The sequence below is a fragment of the Rissa tridactyla genome, chromosome 1, assembly GCF_028500815.1.
Source record: "Rissa tridactyla isolate bRisTri1 chromosome 1, bRisTri1.patW.cur.20221130, whole genome shotgun sequence".
NCBI lineage: Eukaryota > Metazoa > Chordata > Aves > Charadriiformes > Laridae > Rissa > Rissa tridactyla.
The window spans coordinates 98,296,190-98,314,293 of NC_071466.1; the positions used below are offsets into that span (position 1 = coordinate 98,296,190).

At 45.1% G+C, this 18,104-nt stretch overlaps 1 protein-coding gene across 1 annotated transcript; it reads left to right on the forward strand.

Annotated features, from left to right (window-relative positions):
* The first annotated feature begins 2,511 nt into the window (after positions 1-2,511).
* Positions 2,512-17,501, forward strand: ICOSLG (inducible T cell costimulator ligand). Its single transcript, XM_054188340.1, has 7 exons — positions 2,512-2,634; positions 5,984-6,024; positions 7,996-8,358; positions 8,854-9,138; positions 10,784-10,957; positions 12,062-12,097; positions 14,875-17,501. The coding sequence occupies exons 1-7, from the start codon at positions 2,621-2,623 to the stop codon at positions 14,883-14,885; spliced, it is 924 nt and encodes a 307-aa protein (XP_054044315.1). The 5' UTR covers positions 2,512-2,620; the 3' UTR covers positions 14,886-17,501.
* The last annotated feature ends 603 nt before the right edge of the window (positions 17,502-18,104 follow it).

Genomic DNA, 18,104 nt, shown 5'->3' on the forward strand with positions numbered 1-18,104 from the left:
ATTACTAAAACTAGACCTTGGGAAATGAAAACAACTGCTCATAAAAATTTCACAGTATTCTCTGGTAAAAAGGAAGTCTCATCATAACTTTCAGACATGTGGAAGCAGCAGTAGTAACGTTGAACCACATCTTAGTAGTGGCTTTGGTTTATAACTTCGAAGTTCACCCTTCTTTCAGGTGGAGGTTGCACCAGTCAACCTTCAGGGGCGCTCCCCTGCCTGAGTTTTTCTATAGGCATATGGTAATAGGAATGAGGAGCCACATCTTTGATGAAAACTTGTCACATAGGCTTTTCAAACACCCTGCCTATTACTATTCAGCTTATCTTTGATGCGATACTTGCAGGGGAAAGATCACATCACTGAGGTCTGTATTTTGACCCTAAGCCAAATACCCTGACTTACTGCCCATAAGTGACGTATTAATAGATCTATGTCTAAAAGAATAAAAATCCATTGCTATTCAGCGTAAATAGGAAGAACTACATCAGCTGCAATGATCTTCCACTGCAGCTGCTTCTCATTTTTTGATTGCGTGGAAAGAAATAGGGGAGCACTCCCCAAGGAACATGTTACATCTAATGGCAGTGATTTGGCAGTGAGAGGCTGCTTTTATTAACCACAGGGATGTTCAGTGTGTGCCATAAGAACAGAGCCACTGGCAGAAGAATATCCTATATTTCAAGCCCTCTGAGGAATTCTGCAGGTAGGGACAACTTAGGACCTGCCTAAGGCCGGGCCTTAATGGAATACCATTTGCAAGGCAAATAGAAGACAAAGTTGCTTTATAGATTAAAACTCACCAGGGAATTCAGGCAATGCCTGGTGCAGGCAAAGAGGTTTGTATCGGACCTTTCCAAATCCCAAAGAGTCTCGCAGCTATAGAGGCACATTTGTCTTTCTTGCTTATTCTGAAATTCCTTTCCACCAAAACTGGGACGCATGTGTAGTAATAGCCTGTTCTTATTCATCATGTATGAAAAAAGCATGATAAAAACCATTGTAAAGAACATCAGAAGAGTGCATTCAAACTATGCATTTTAGAAAGAACAAATTTATATCCAGAAGTCTAAAAATTCACCTATAAAGGCAAGCGACAAGCTTTTAAAGTCAGGAAGCTTTTAGCCACGAAGAACTGATTCCATAAAGAACTAATAACAGAACTGTCTGTTATTAAAACAGCACCTAAAATATCAAAAGAGTAGTTCCCAAACTAGGACACTCCATCAGGAAATATTTCAGTGAGAGATGTGAACTGACTGCTGCCAATACCTTCCGAGTCAGCCATAATTCCATACGAATGTTTATCTTCCTTTAAATTTAATGGAAATTTAAGTCTATCCTCCCAAACCGATCACTGATTTGCAGTGTATCAGCGATAACACAGAGAGGCTGAAGTAACGTTGGCTTTGAGACTCAAAACTGAGAGCCCCAACTTCTCCCTGCTGGCTGGCAGCAGAAACAGCATTGAGACCTGCAGGTCTTGCACAACCCTGGAGTTTCTTGCTCATCGTAGACAAAGTAATTGGTATTCACAGGGTGACTCAGAACCAAGATGAAATAAAACATTAACAAGGCTTTTTTAACGACTGTCACTGTGGCGCGTGTTTGCAGCGCGGCAGTGATGGCTTCGTGGTGTGTGTCACAAACGTTAACGTTGGCGAAGACGACCCAGCTGGGTTGAGATGCCTGACAGTCAACAAGCCAAACGCAGCACCTGATAGGGAGCCAGAAACAAAACTGCTGGTGGATGTGAACCACAGCTTTCAAATAGCCAACTACTGCTCCAGCACCCCTTATCAACATGATTCAGAGCTTTTATCTTCTGCATCTTCAGGCGTGGTCACATCAAATCACATTTAGGGCTATTTATGAATTACGCAATGGTAAACCCAACGTCTTTTGAAATGTATTTTGAAACGCAACTCAACGACGGAGCCCCTGGCTCCCCGGCAGGCTCTGCAAAGACCCGGGGGTGGGGGTGTCGGGGGGGAGGGTCGCGACCAACGACGGGTTGTGGTACTTTGCCCCCTCCCTTGCACACGCCGAGTGGGGCCGGTCTCAATCACGCCCCAGGGCCGACAGGATGCTGCCCTCTCCGCGCCATCACAAAAGCCGGTGCCCAGCCCTAGCTCCCCAGGTGCCCCCCCAGCAGCGCCCAGAGCCGGCGGTGACGGGCAACCTCCTCCCGGGAAGCGGGGGGGCGACGGCTTTTCGGGGGTCGGGAGCCTCTGCCAAGCGGTCCCGGCGAGGCTGTTGGAAAGGGCTCAGCGGGGATGGGCGAGTACTCGCCTGACGTCCTCCGCACCGCCGGGACGGGGCCGGGCTCTCTCGAAGCGCAGCGCCCGGCGTGCGGGGACGAAGCGGGAGCGCTGCCGGTGGCCAAGCCCGGGGGAGGGTTTTGCCGGGGGTCGGTGTGCCGGCGGCAAGGCGCCCCGGTTCGTCCAGTGGCAGGGCCGGCCGCGCACGGATTGCGGAAATCCCCGTGGGGAGGAGGCGTGGGAGGGAAAAGGGGAATGGCCTAAACCGGGCGAGCGGCGGGCTCGGTGCGGCACGGCACAGCACAGCACAGCACGGTCCGGCTGGGCTCGGGCAGTCACCCGCCTCCCGCGCCGCTGCCATGGAGCCGCGAAGGTGAGTGGCGACCCGGGGGAAGGGGGAGCTGCCGCCCCCCACGCGTGTCGCTAGGGCGGGGGGGATGCGTGTCACAAACCGGGGCAGACAGACACACACACACACACACACAGACCACCCCCTTTAGAAAAATCCGAGCTTCGTTGCAGTGCGGCGGGCAGGAAAAGCTCCGTCGGGGGTGGGCTTCTTAAAGAGAGACGGGGGCGAGAGGCGTTTGCGGGGGGGTTGTCCATCCCCCCCAGCCCCCGGCTCCGGGACAGCGGGTTGCGTCGTTCAACGTGCCCGGCGGCGGCTTTCCCGGCGGGGCGGGAGGCGGGCAGAGAACGGGGAGCGGGGCGGGCGGGTTTTGGAAGGCGCCCGGCGTCGCCCGGCAGCCCACGCAGGGGCTTCCACCTGGCTGTGGTTTGTCACCTACCCCGCCGAAGACTTAAAAATCGGCCTTTTTAAGGAGCCTTCTGGCTCTCGGTGTCAGTGACGGGTCCACCGGTTTTTATTGCCCACTTTAGCGTTGCCTTACGGTAGGCGTTAGAAAAGCTTCGCAGAGATAACCTATTTAGGGCACCTGCTGATGCGAGAAGAGCAATGCCGATACAAGGTTGGGGGACAAAGCAAATCTTGGCAGCGGAGCAAAAGCCCCGAAGTTCTTGGAAGCATCGGGACATCTTTTGTCTGGCTAATTTATGCCAGAGCAGCAACATCCCATGACTCTAAAATAAATAGTGCATGAAAAAGTTGAGATGCTGGTAGGAAGAATGATCTCATCAGACAAGAATGTATGAAAGAGGAAGCGCAACTTTCTCCCGTTTCACACGACATTTTAAAAAACATATAGAAGGGGAAGGTGTGGGAAAGAAAAGAGGAAAAAAAATATATTTTTTTTTTAAAAAGGAGAGAGAGAACCTAAGAAACTAATGCAGCTACGCGTGCATTTAGTGGAGCTCACTGCCAGCATGACAGACACAGGAACAGAGTGCACATACAGGGTAAAAGGGAGATTTCTCTACAGGCAAGAGCATTCCTCCCTTTTTCCAACAGGAGCTTGGCATTAAAGCTGTTCCAGGGAAACATGGTGGGTTGACACTGCCCCCACACTACACAGCTGCAACCTCCTCTAAGTAAGAGGACGAACATCTCAAGATCTGTCCAACTTTGACTGTGACATCATTTATTAAAATAAGAAATCAAGACCTGCTTTGTATACACACAGAGGATCATTCCTGGCTGACTAGCTAAATGTTTGTTGGCATCAGTGAATGCCTACCATGGGAAATTCCCTAAAGAGTCCCATAAAGATCAGGCAATTGTTGTTCTCCGTTTAATTCAAATGACCGACTATATCAGTAGTTTCTAACTTGGGCGGGGAACAATAAAACAAACACAGACATGGGATTCAGAACGATAAAGAATTACGTTAAGGTGAGCTTGTCAAGACAGACCTCCGCAAGCCTGGCATAAAAGTGGTGGCTCCTGCACAATATAAAAATACAGCAGAAATACAATACAAGGACATGTGCAAAAGCCACAAAAAGTCACTGCCAGAGACAGAACAGAGCAGAGCTGCCTCCCTGGAGTGTTTAGATTTGCTTACTCGGGAGACTTACTTTAGAGATGATTGGAGACTTACTAAAATAAGTATTAGAGCGGAAATGTTCCACACTGGGCATTCACTTAAACTTTTGAAACCTTATCTGTGAAGCCATTTCAAAGGACACAGAAAAGGAAAAGACAGTGTTTTCTTCATATAAAAATAATAGAAGTCAGATTGACTCTTCCCTAAACTTTCTGCAGCTTATCCTCTGGAAATGGGGCTTCAAGTGGAGGTAGATTTTGTGTCAGGAATGTCCTCTGCTTTTTCCATGGGAAGCCAAATATGTTTGGGAAGACCGTAGTTTTCCTGGGGGCAGGTGGGAATTAGAGACCCTCCTCCACAGCAGAGGAGACACATGTTGTGCCCAGGCAGCTGGTGGGAGTAAAGCTGGGCAGAAGCAATGCTGTGCCTTGGAGGTGGCAGATGCACCCTGATGTTTGGCCGGACAGGAGCTGTGAGGAAAGGGCAGGAGGCATGAAAGGGTAGAGGGGACGTTGTAAAGCACAGCTGATAGAGAAAAGTGAGGTGAGAAATGACTGCTGGGGGAATGAGCTTAGATTAGAGCTTGGAGGAAGGAGGGTCAGGCAGGGCAGGGTTTGTTTGGAGGGAAAAAAGCGAGCAGTCTGGGTGGGAGACCCTGAGACTTGCTTCTGGATGGACACAGGCTTCTGGGGGCACCTCTCCCTCATTGCCCCAGCCCTTGGCTCAGCGTTGGACCTGGCTGAGGGCTGAGAACAACTGGGGAAGGGAACCAGCTGCACCCAGGTAGTGTGGCCTCACAGCCCTTCTTGCTTGCAAAAGCGAGCTGGGGAAACTGGGGATGAGCAGGTGCTCGTGTCCCTCTACCCATCCATCGGCTCAGCTTTGCAACCTTATTGTACCTGGGGCAGTATCAAGGTGGGCAACTGCAGCTGCACAGCTCCCATTCCAAAACCTTTCCAGTGTCTGTCTTTCCTTTCCCACAGAGGTCTGGAGGAAGGAGAGCGCAACGTATAGCTAGGCAGGGTGGTGAAAGGCTATTTTAAAGTAACTCTTCGGAAAGTGCTGCACACTTATCTTTCTCAAAGCCCTGTGAGATGAGAGTTAAATCACCTGGACCTTGTAGATAGGTTAAACTGGGGTTTCCTACAGCAACCAGCAGATGTAACTCCCTTGGGAAACTCCCGTATAGATTTGCCCCTCCGGAGCCATCAAACACGCTGAATTCTTTCCAGCAAAACCTTTGCACAGCTCCCTGCTATCAGCACGTTTCCTGTTTACACATTTTTACTAAGCGCAAAAACCGGTGGGCAGCATGGTCAGCTGCGTGCCGTCCTTTAAGCAGATAAATCGCAACTCATTGATTTCAGCAAAAAAGTGGGGTGCAGGGCTTTTAGCTGGATTTTGGCCTGTGCAGCCACACTCCTTCCCAGGGACCCAGGTATCTTCCAGGGTCTCTTTGTCAGTGAGTCTGTACAGTTCGTTTTTCACAAGAAAGACAGGCACAACACCAGCTTCATGCCTTCTGCTCTGATTCCAATATTAGTGCGTTTTACTGCTATTCGTGGCCTTGGCCACCCACCCACAGAGTTATGTCGTTTGAACAGAAGTTTTGCAGCTGTCAAAAATGCAAATACTTAAATGGGACACTACATAATAGTAGTACCTAATTTACTTACTTCTGCCACTATACTGAAACAACCGATATTAGGTTTATTGCTTAGGTAAACAACAGAGTTGCTAAAGTCTATCATGTAACTCTCGTTTGCTTTTTTATTTTAGCTATGGATTTCTGTTACTGCTCCTTCCTATCCTGAAAGCTGGTAAGTTCAGAACACTTCAGTTAAAAATGAAGCTTCTCTTCCTTAACATGTACCCAAGTACACAGAGTATTTGTAATACATACAGTATAAACATCGGTGTGTTTTCAGCAAGACACTTAGGAATTCCTCAGTGGGACATGCATCAGGGAAAGAGGAAAAATCAGTTTCTACCCATTTCAGTACAGAGAATAGCAAGAGACCTTATGGATGCTCTTGCTTAGATTGTTCTGCCTGCTTTACAGACATCCCTGTGTATTTATCTCTGCCAACAAAAGGTCTTAGAAGTGGGGTAGTAAGTGCTGTTGATAAGCAGATCTAACATGCCCGCATAAAGTCCATATTCATATTGTGACTAGAACTACGCAGCGCTGTATCAAGTACCCAATATTAGTAATTCTTTTACTACAGTTCCAAAAATCCCCTTCAAAACAAATGTAAGGTTAAAAGGACATCACTTGGTGATACTTAAACGTTTTCAGAGTTGTGTCTTCTCTATTTTTGCTTAATCACTGAGAAGGACATCAACAAAGTCATCAAGAAAAGTCCCCAGCCCCAAAATCAGGATAAACTGTAACAGATTGAGTTTCAACACATGCCAGCTGGCCTTTTCCTAAATAATGCCAGTGATGGAAGTGCCCCCGCCTTTCCAGGGTGTGTTTTTCCTGCTGCTACAAGGGGTTTCCCAAAGTCTGAGCTGCAGCATCTTTGTTGCAGCTCAAGCCCATTACTTCTTCCCTTGCCCAGCAGAGGATAAGGGCCTGGAGAACACACTGCCTTTCTCCCTGCAAGTGCTGTGTTTGCTTCAGTGGTACTTTTAAGTCAGGCTGCCCAACTCGGACATCTAGATGAGCCATTTCTGAATCCAATGCAGCAACACAAAAACACATCCCCCTTTAGCATTGCCACCTCCCTCCCACCTCACCATACACTGTTTTCCACATTACCAAACCCTCGCTCCTGCTGTCTTTCTTTCCCTAATTTGCCCAGCCACATAATCACTTCCCCCAGCTGTAATCTCTCCCATCGAACCCCATGCCTGACACCCCCCCCTCGCCCCCCAGTCTGACATTTACACTGCTTTGGTCTCAGCAACCAGTTGCACCAGAGAGGTTTCGGCTGCTGGGGTGGAGGAGAGGTGGTGGATCCCTCCCAGCAGGGAGGCTGCAGTCAGAGCCACCCTGGCCCGTTCCGAGTAGCTGACCCGCACCTTCTGCATCGCTTGTCAGCCAGCTCATGCCTTCGCCTTGCTCACCAGGAGGACAGACTGCCTTCCTCATGTCTGGAGGCCAGGAAAAGTGCCCTGGAAAGCCAGACACCCCGCTGGCCTACCTCAAAGTGGCTGTGAGAGGTTGTAAATGTCTAATGAACGTGTCACTGGAGGTATCTGGGCATGCTGGTTTGCCAGCTGCGTATATTTGTTGAGAGGGTGACACCAGTGGCAGCAATAAAATGTGATTGCTATGACATGACCACTTTGAGAAACACTGGTTTTACTCCCCTTTTTAAATTTTTGGGTGTCAAAATAAAGGTAGCACTCTTTTTCTTAACAGTGTTCCCACTCCTTGTGATTTACCTGGTGTTATTTGGCGTTTTTCTTAATTTTAAAAAAAATTATTATTAAAGCATTAGGACTTGAATATGTGTCTGCAGTTCATCCCAGTCAGTGGGCAAAGTGAAACATGCAGGTATCCATGGGGCTGAGAATGCTTAGACCAATTGGTCCTCAGAGAAAGAAACAAGCAGAAGGCTTTATATTGCAAAAGGTCCGTATGGAAAATGTACAGATAACAGACATAGAGAGAATCAGCCACCAGTAAGTCAGGAGGTAGGAATGACTATGAGGTGAGCACACTCACCTGCATGTCATAAATACTAACACTGGAGTCCACGTGTGGTAGGATATGCTTGAACAGAATGACATTTTTTCCAACTAACCTCCCTTTTTTTCCCTCTCTCTCCTTTATCTTGTAGTTATTGCACTGGAGGAGAAGATCATCGTCAGTAAACTTGGAGACAACGCTACACTCAGTTGCATTTATCAAGGAAGAGAACTGCACTTAAAAAATTTACGGGTATATTGGCAAATAGCTGATGATCAAGAAGAGTGTTCGGTTGTACATGCAATGATCTCTGGTCAAGACAACGAAAGTGAACAGTGTATTCACTTTAAAAACCGGACTCAATTATTCTGGGATAGATTGGAAAATGGCGATTTTTCTCTGCTACTGCTAAATGTCAGCCAGAGTGATGAACGTAGGTACAAATGCGTAGTACTGCAGAAAACTGAATATACTAGAGTGATTCACCAGGCAGAAGTCGTTCTCAGTTTAGCAGGTAAGAAATTGTATTATTTGCACATATTTGCCCAAATTCTCGTTCCAGCTTTTCAAATTCATGCCATTTCAATATTGCGTTTAAGCATGGCCTGAACTTTGAAACACACTTCAGCACTTCGCTGAAATGAGGTCTGCTTAATTTAAATGTTACAGATTAGGGAATCTAAAACTGGGAGAATGCCAGTATCAGCTGTTTATCCAGTGTGAGGTTTTTTTCATCTTGATTTTCATTAATGTAAGGGCTCTTGCACATGACTGGGCGGCAGCAGCTTAAGAAGTTGCTTGCTTTCTTTGCATTTGGCTTGAGCCTTCTGCCCTTCCAGTAATTCTCTCAGCTCTCTGGCTTACAAACCAAACCTGCAGGTGTTTCCCTTTCAAGTCAGGAGGGTCGTGTGAAACCCAGAACTTCTGCTTCAGAACCCATGTCAAAATTTTGTCTTTTCAATATGTTTCAACATGTCGATGACTATTTCTTTTTTCTCTTGCTCTCCAGCTAGTTATAGCCAACCAATACTCAGTGGACCAGTAAGAAACGGTGACAGCACTGGAGAGGAGGTGACTTTCAGCTGCAGGTCCGGGAATGGATACCCAAAACCCAATGTCTATTGGATAAATAAAACAGACAACAGCCACCTGCCTCCATCAGAGCTAAAGATCACCCCCCACGCCGATGGGACCTACAGCGTTTTTAGCACACTGAAGGTTAAAGCCACTTCTACCATGCAAATAGAGTGCTCCGTAGAAAATAAAATACTGCAGGAAAATCTATCAGCCAACTGTAAGTCCCTTCTTGCTGCTTCATGTTTTCTAGATAGCAGGAATATCAACCAGTGTGTCTCTGTAGATACGCACTAACGAGGGGTATGCATTAATGCAGTAGTTTCAAAAAGTGTGGAGAAGAACTCAGGTTTTGTTTCAAGCTAGTTAGGCTTAGCTATGGACTTTATGTTTACTTCTTCCACATTGAAGTGAACACCCTATCAAGCGTATTAGGACAACGGCACCAAGAAGCTCTTCTATCTGAAGCAGTCACTGGGCCCTTTGGTTCCTCAGGAACGTGATGACCTGGGGAGTTGGGTTGTTTTTCATGGGGCACTGTACAGCAGGTCCACAATTTCTGAACCCCTACCTGACTGCTTTGCAGCACACACGTTTGCTTTTTATCTGCCTAGTTTAAAATTCTGTTTTCAGTCTTCAAAACTCAATTTAATACCGTGCACTGTTTAAAGTAGGCCTGTAGCAAACGGGTAATGAAAGCCCAATAGAACAATACGCCCAATAGCACAAGTATAATATGCTATTTATTGCCGATATGAGTGATCAATAGTAGAAACAAGTATTTAGCCACTCAACTTTTCACAAAAACAGAACGCTATTTTAAAAAAAAAAAGATATTAAAAAAAACCCAGTTATAGCTATAGTACCATTAGTGGATTTCATGATTTCCAAACAGCTGTGTAGAGAAGCTATCTGGAGTGGGAGAGCTTATCTGGAGGTGGCTGTTCAGTCTCATTGCTGTTCCTGCTCTTGCCTCCCACACCTTTCTCTCGCAGGTTTCTCCACCCTGGCGCAAGGAGGTTCGATTGTTTGCATAACTGTAGCTAGATACCCACAGTTAGTTTACCTGAACACACCAAGGAATCACATACTCTGGACTTAATAACACTGAGCCCACAAACATAGCCAAAAAATAGAAGTTCTTTCCAGGAACAAAAATTGTGCACATGAGCAAAAGTGGCACAGTAGAGTGTTTATATGATAGCATACCCTTGCTGCCATCCCAAATTAAAGGAAAACTAGGTAACCTTGTCATTAGTTTCCTAATGGCATTCTGTCGTATTGTATTCTGGGGGAAAAGACCTTCGTCTTACTATTTTTTTATTGGTTTATAAAAGCACTACCACCATTGAGTAAGAGAGGAGATCTGTAACCTTCAGTTTGCAGCAATTGGTGGGAATTCATCACAACTTCAGAGAAACGGGTTTTCTGAATACTATCAGATTTACATTATAGATTCTGTATTGATTCACTTTCAACTGAGTCTAGATACAAGCTCAAACATACAGTCTCCCAAGGCTGGCAGAAAATAACAACAAAAAAGAAGAAAGAGGGATGCACACAGTATGGTGACAGGGAGGAATAAACTGGGATTGCATTATTGGACAGCGTAAGGTGGAGATGTGCCCTGCTCAGAATGAATCATAGAATGGTTTGTGTTGGAAGGGACCTTAAAAAAATCATCTAGTTCCAATGCCCCTGCCATGGGCAGGGACACCTCCCACTAGACCAGGTTGTGACATGAATAGCACAGATATTTAGTCCCTCAGAATTTTTTTGTGCGTGTGTAAACCGTGGTAAAATGTTTGCTTGGCATGAAATGTGAAAACTTAACCTTATTACATCCTTTTTCTATTTTATTCTAGACACACAGCAGAAGCAAAGCGGTTCTAGCATAGAAAGTAACAAAAACCTGGAAAAAAATGGAAAAGGTGCTCAAGCAGCTAGCATCATTTCCATTGTCATTGTGATAGGTCTTCTAGCTGTTTTTACCTGCTGGCTGTGGAGACGGAGGCCCTCTAAACTAGTGTCCTACACAGGTAATGAGGCCCTTCATTTGTATGATCAAATCTGAAGAATTCTTTTTCATTTGGCAAAATATTTAATGTCATCTAGCGCGTTGCGAGAGGCTACGAGTAAGCTGCCTGCACAACAGCAGGAAATCATGCTGTTATCAAAAACCTGGGGTGCCCTGGGGAGGACACGTAGTGCCCCACGACTTGTTATTCTTTATGATTTTCTGCTAATGTGCCCAAGCCTCACAGGAATTAACTGCTGGATGTGAGAGTAACTCAGATTTTGTGCCTGTTCAGGTCACAGTTTCTCAGCTGCCACCCCTGCAGGCTGTTTCTGGACAGATGGAGGGAACGCTCCTCCATGGAACAGGACTAGGGTCAGTAACTCGCTCTGCTCAGCACAATCCAAAGCAGAAATCAGACGATAAATCAATCCTGAGAGCTTTAGAGTCACTGGCTGGACAATTAAGAGTTCAAGATCCCACTGGGATCAAGCCGCTATCTACTAACTAGAAAAAATGCATGTCTCACTGTCGCTCCATGCTATACATGCATACACTTCTATTGCTGCATTTGCCTGCATGCAGGACTCTTCAATGTTTGGTGTGACAGAAAAAAAAGATAGCTCTAAAAGACATCTGGTCAATCAGACCGAGTCTGCTGATGTATCCGAGTACTGAGTAAGCCACTTTGCAGGTATGCAAGAGCTAGTGTCTAAGAAAAGGGAGCAGGGGCAACCACACTTTTCATGGACGAACCACATTTTCAATCCATGTCCTCCTCCTCATGGCTAGCAAGCCCAGGTGCGTCAGAAAAGAGCAGGAGAAAACAGGGTAGTGATCTTGCCCAGCATCTGGAGCAGCTGGGCTAGGAGCCATGTCCTTCCTTCAGAAACAGCCCAAGAATAGCACATGATACTGTCCCAAAACATGCAGCAGAGCTGTTGCTGCAAATCTGTCCTTGCTGAAATGGTGACCTAGATCGTAAGCAAACAGAGTATGGACTGCATTTTGCTGTCCAAAGATCATTGAACTCTCAACTTCGGATATTGCTTAAAATTAATCCTGTTTGGCTAAAGGCTGTTGTTATTTATCCTACATGCTTAAAACAGTGCATTTATTTCAACAGATGTCCAATCAAATGAAGACAAAGGAGGACTCAACTGTAAGTATTAAAAATATGTTACTGTATTTGTCTCAAGAGTGAGTTAGCTTCACAGCTTCAGTACTCAAGTTCAGTATAAAGCTTTTAGATTAGACTTGATGGATCTTAAAAACTCAAGCATGTAAAGCAGTAGCCTTACTTCTTCTCTCAGCCCTTTCCTTGAGCTCTGGAAGTGCTGCCAAAAGCAGCCTGAGTCTTGGTTCCCAGAAGTTCCTTCAACAGTTCAGGCCAAAGGACCCAACAAATCAACAGGGGACACAACGCATACAGGCTGAAGCCACCCTCCCCTCCTGTTCTACAATTATGATAAAGCTCCCGTTGCCATCAAGACAGAGCCAAACTTGGAAAATCTGTTTTAAATGCTGATTTTCAAGTCTGGACAACAACACTGACCATTTAATACTTCATATAACGTCAGCGCCTATCATCAAATGGTTGTTCACCACCTTTTTAGGCACTACATCCTAGAAGGTCCTTAGCTGGGATGTAGGAACATCATTTGCTTCACATCTATGAACCTGAGCCTATATACACCCAATTTAAAGAAAATACTAAGTGCTCTCTTTTACTAGAAAAAAAATTATGCAGTTCAGACCTTCAACATGTTCATATTTTTCATAAGCAAGAATGCAATATTGCCAACCAGCTGGTTTAAAAATTCATTTATCATTTATGGGGGGGGAATAAAAACTGGGCAAAAAAAAATACAAGACATATTTGGAAGAACAAACTCAGTACAGGGGACTTGTAAGAGTACAGAGAGGGTGAAATATCTGCCTATTTTATATCTCATTTGGTACTTTCTCCTGAAGCAAATTACTGTTGCCTTGGCGTCTCTGCAGAACAGGCAGAAAATACTGTGGTTTCACCAAAACTGTAGCAGTTAAAGCATAGTTTACTGTAGCAGATGTTGTGAACGTACCCAACCCATAACATCAAACAGAAGCAAAATAACCCTTAAAATTAAAAAAGTTTTTCTGGAACTTCTTTGTTGGTCATGCAAACTGGATTAACGGTCAGTTATTTTCCAGAGCCATGATGCAGCCCCAGCCTGATCCGCAACATTTGTATTTGCTAAACATCAACAGGCATTACACTGCTTCCTGCAGAGCATAATGTAGAAAGGAGGATGGATTTTCTCCTTAAGATAAAGACATATTTTCTCCTTCCGTTCCTATGTGCTGCATTAACACAACACAAGCAGTTTATTTAAGGTCAACCTTTTTTTCTCTGGACTTACTTATACCAGGCCCTATTTGATTAGATGCTTGGGCTTAGCCCATCAGTAGAGAAAACTCTGTGACATAAACAGGAGTAAATATTTATCTTATATTGAAGGCTGCTGTAGCATGTTTTGTTTATTAACAACAAAACAAAGACACTTGCCTTCCAGACACTATCTTTTCCTTGGCATGTCTCCACACGTTTTGTAGAAGAGGAGGTGGGACAGTAGATTTGGTGGTTCACTGCTATCAGAAACAGTCCCACCTCTGAGGGCTGGTTTCTGCCAACAGAGCCATGTAAGGCACAGAAGGCAGTATCTTTTTAGCATCCCAGTTTGAGGGCAGCTTGGATCGCTACCAGAGAAATGAGAATGGTCTAGGGAATGTGATCTCTGATGAAAGACTGGTTATGTTTAGGCTGAAGAAAGCAAGGCCCATTATGGACAAAATAACAACCCTCTTCAGAGTCCTTAAAGAGGATAGGACAAATTATTTATTATCGTAACTCAGGGGTCACAGCACTTAAGGCACAACAAGCTTAAACAAAGGAGATTTAGGCTAGATGTTCAGAAAAAATGCATTTCTAAGGGTAATGGTAGTTGAGCACTGAGGCAGAGAGTTTTTGCAAGCTGTCAATTCTCCATCTGTCCAGGTTTGTTGCTGTTCTGTTTTTTCTTAATGAAAGAAGAAACCACTATCTTTCAGAAATTGTTTAGAAATAGCTGATACTACCTTGGGGCAAAAGATGGGCTCTTGGAGAAATTAACGTTTCAATGGTCATTTGAAATTTTCAAGCAAGTTGTGTGTGGGTAGATAGGGAGTAAAGCACTAGAGAAGTGCACCCACGTGGACGCTCTGCTACGGCATTTTGCTTTTCAGTACTGATGTAAATATGTTTCTGATTGTATGGGTTTCACTTTACGAAGAAGGTAGGATTGTTTCTTGGGGGGTGGGAATCCTGAACGCTGCAAACCAAAAAGAGCCTACTGAGGCTAGCTTTGCTGTTACAAAGAAAAAAGGTTTGGAAGCTCCAGGGAAGGCAGGCTGTGAAGAAGAGTAACTTCATCCCGGTGGGGTTAGTCTCTCCAGACACCCATTACAGTCAGTGGGGCAGGATGCTCCACTGAGGAGAAATTCAGAGCTTGAGCAATTGCTCCTCCACTGCCTGTAGAGGAGCCTCGGGAAGCTGGTTTCCCTTGACCGCGGATAATTTTTGTGCATCTCATTCTCTGAAGTAGCTTAAAACAAACCAAAGGTAGTGCTGACATCCCTTCACAAGAGAGGGGGATGTTCGCAGGAGAGCACTTTTTGCATGTGCCGAAGGAGAGGCACTTCCAGTCTGTGGTACAAAGGCAGAGGGCCCCCAGTGTCTTGGGTATCCAAGGCAGAAGCAGGGATTCACCTCAGCTTGATTCCCTCTCAGCAGCATGAACACACCTTTTCCATAGCTTTGCAGCCTGTTCTATTGGTTACCTAGGCAAAACAACTCCAGGACATCATTATTTCTGGGGAATTTTTTTTTTTTTCTAAAAGGAAGTTGTTTTGTTTTTACAGCACCTGTCTAACTGGAAAGCCTGACAACAATTTGGGCAGCTGGAGATGTGTCAAGAGAAGCATCACTCCCTATCTCAGTGGCAGCACTGCTTGCATTACAAGTGACAGATTTCTGCAGACTATGCCAAGAGAGATAGCCAAAAAAAGAAAAAAAAGCTTCTCCAACACAAGAGACAGCAAAATTTGCTGGATTTCTGTTCCAGCCACTGGCTGTGTCCACACAACAGTTGTGTCACCATGCCAGCCAACCACTTTGGACAGTCCTCTGTGATAGTCTCTCAAGTGCACTGAGCTCTCGCGCTGGGGAAAGCAGTAAGCCTGGGACTTCACTACTCTGTGCCAAAGTGCTGAGAGCTGGTGAGTGCCCAGTCTCTCATCATCAGTTTTGAGGACTTTGTTAGCAGCAAAAGCAACTGCGTTTCAGGAGCGTGGGAAGTTCTTGCTATGACTCCTTACCCTGATGATGACTACTGAATGCGAAGAAAGACAGAAAACTGAAGGACTCTCTGCAAAGTGAGATTTGTGACCTTTTCCACCTTTCTCTCTCTACAGTACGTGCTTTCATTGTCTGGTTTCACCAGCTGCATGACACTGTGTACAGAACTAGGGAGAACGTTTTGACCCAGTCCTCCAAAAATGGGAGTTGCTCTAATGGGGTTAAGCACTGAATGTGTTAACATAAGGGAACGTGCATTCTTTAAATGCACTTGATATCAACATTTTGGTTTTTTACCAAACATTCTACTGAAAAGGGGACTTCCACTTTTGACAGAAGCCGGTGTGTACTGTGTGAAAGAACAGGCTGTGGAAGCCTGACTGACTAAAAATAGTGGTCTCAGCTATGTTAATGTCAGGTTACCTGGACTTACCCTTTTCAGGACGGAACAAAAGCTGCGGTCGAGCTCTGCTTGATTCAGCTGGTCTTTGTTTAAGCACTCCCCTGTGGCTTCCAGGGAGGATTGTAAACTGAAATTTTTTAACTGAACCTCTCCTTGTGTCCTATCCCTCCACCAAAAAAGCGCGCCACTGCCCGTGCCTCACTGGTTCAGCCCCGAGCCAGCCAAGAACAACTGGTTGGAAATAGCAAAGCAGTAAACTTTGCTGATGGTATGAAGTTTTGAAGGAGGAGGAATCTATACTAGCTCTCTTGCCTAAGTGGGGCAGTCTCCCCATCTTATCATGGGAATAGTGGAGATTATGATTTTAAACTGAACCCTGGAAACACCTGGTTTCTCCTGCACCAGTTGCTAGACTAAAATTCTACCATTTCTGTAAGTCACAGCCGTGTTTGTCCTGGCTCTGCAGGGGTGAGGCACTCCAGTGTCAACTGTGAGACAGGGCATATTTTTCATATCAAGATCAGCTTTCAAATCCCAGAGCCAAGTGTAGATAGATTTTTTTTTTTTTTTTTTGTCCTGTTTTCCTGCCATGCGGAATCCAGAACCACTTGGCAATAGCACAATTCACTTTTGTTGAAGTGATACCCCGCAAGGAGGCTCAGACTTAGGCAGCTGCGTACCACCGCTGCACCAGGATCTTGCGGGAGGACTGCACAGGATGAGCCTCCATGGCACTTAAGAGAAGGGACAGTTCAGCTCTCATGTGATGCAGTCTAGGCTTACTCACCAATTTGAACAGGATAGGAAAAATCAGTTTTTTGTTGGTCATTTTTGTTGGTTTTGTTTTGGTTGTTTTTTTTTTTAAAAAAAGCCAAGCTGCAACTAAGTAATTAAGCTCTTGTCTCCTGTTTAGACTGTAAGTAACTGTGTACAATTGTGGTTTTTAAATGACATTTTATCTATTAATGTCAAAAAAGGTATGTTGCGTGTTTGCTAAGCTTCAATGTCTATGAAAAATACTGTTTTATTTATTAGTTTCACTTTTGTCCTCTGTTGCCTTCCCATCTACAACTGTAAGATACCCTATCAGGTAGGGCATTTGTCTCACAGCATTTGTCAAATAAGATTACTGAGGTGCCATAAGTTACTTTAAATGTCAGCCTTTCCTTGTCTTCTCTCCTGCCCATTAATCTAGATGTTAGATATTTTCTTGAGTCCACATCTAGTCTTCAGTGAACCCTTCCCTAAAGGGAAATTGCTTGAAGAAAGCATGCAATCTTGCAGACACCTTAAGAATGTGAACAATATCTGTGTGAATGCGAAGGGTAACCATTTCCTAGCAGTTCAGCGAGAAGTCCTGCAGACGTGTTTCCTCACTATCTACCACATGAGGCTGTTTAGCTCAGCCTCTTTGGTGCCTCTGTAACTGACAGAAGCCTTTTCTAAAAACAGTTTTCTTCCTTTATGTTCTGCAACTGCAAGAAGCTGTAACTGTTCACAGATGTAAAAGTGACCTAGCAGTTATTTCACAATATGTTGTTAAGCTAATTTAGACTGGTTGGATTTTCTTACTTCTGGGCTACTTCACGGTACATAGTGCACACATCTAAACGCAACAGGCTGCTGTTGCAAAAGCCATGCTTTCAATTGGTTTTGGTTTCCAGCTGGTTTTGAAGGCAAGTAAATCCCAGATGACAGTTGGTTGTTGCCATTCAAATTTTGTAATAAGAGTTTTTGTCATCATGTAACAGGTTTACATTTTAAATAAAACCCATTCGTTCTTCTGGATGTTTGACTAAATCTATCACCGCACGTAAAGACAAGTCACTCCCAAACCATTGCCCCCAGCCAAAGTGGCAGTTTGACTTTCAGCCACATCCCTCAAGGCATACAAGCGCTCCTTTCCAAAGCCCTCCGATGAGGGGAGATCAACGCGACACAGACTTGACAAGCTTTGCTCTATTTTGGCTCACATAACAAAATACCTTGAACAAAGTCAATGGAACGCAGTAGCCTGAAGGCAGCACCAAGCCTAAGCTGATACATCCTTTTCTCACCCAACTTAACAACCCCTATCAAAGCAACGGTACAACACACATTCCCGCTTCCAGAACTGACACCTGATCATTGCACTGTCCCAGATCAGTGTTGCGCTTGGGCACCAGCCTCCCTCTTTTTGTCTTCATTAAAGGTAGAATCATCTAGGTTGGAAGGGACCTTTAAGATCACTGAGTCCAATCATTAACCTAACACTGCCAAAACCACCAGTAAAACATGTCCTAAGCACCATGTCTAGCCATCTTTTAAATACCTCTAGGGATGGCGATTCAACCGCTTCACTAGGCAGCCTGTTCCAATGTTTGATAACATTTCTGTGAAGAAGTTTTTCCT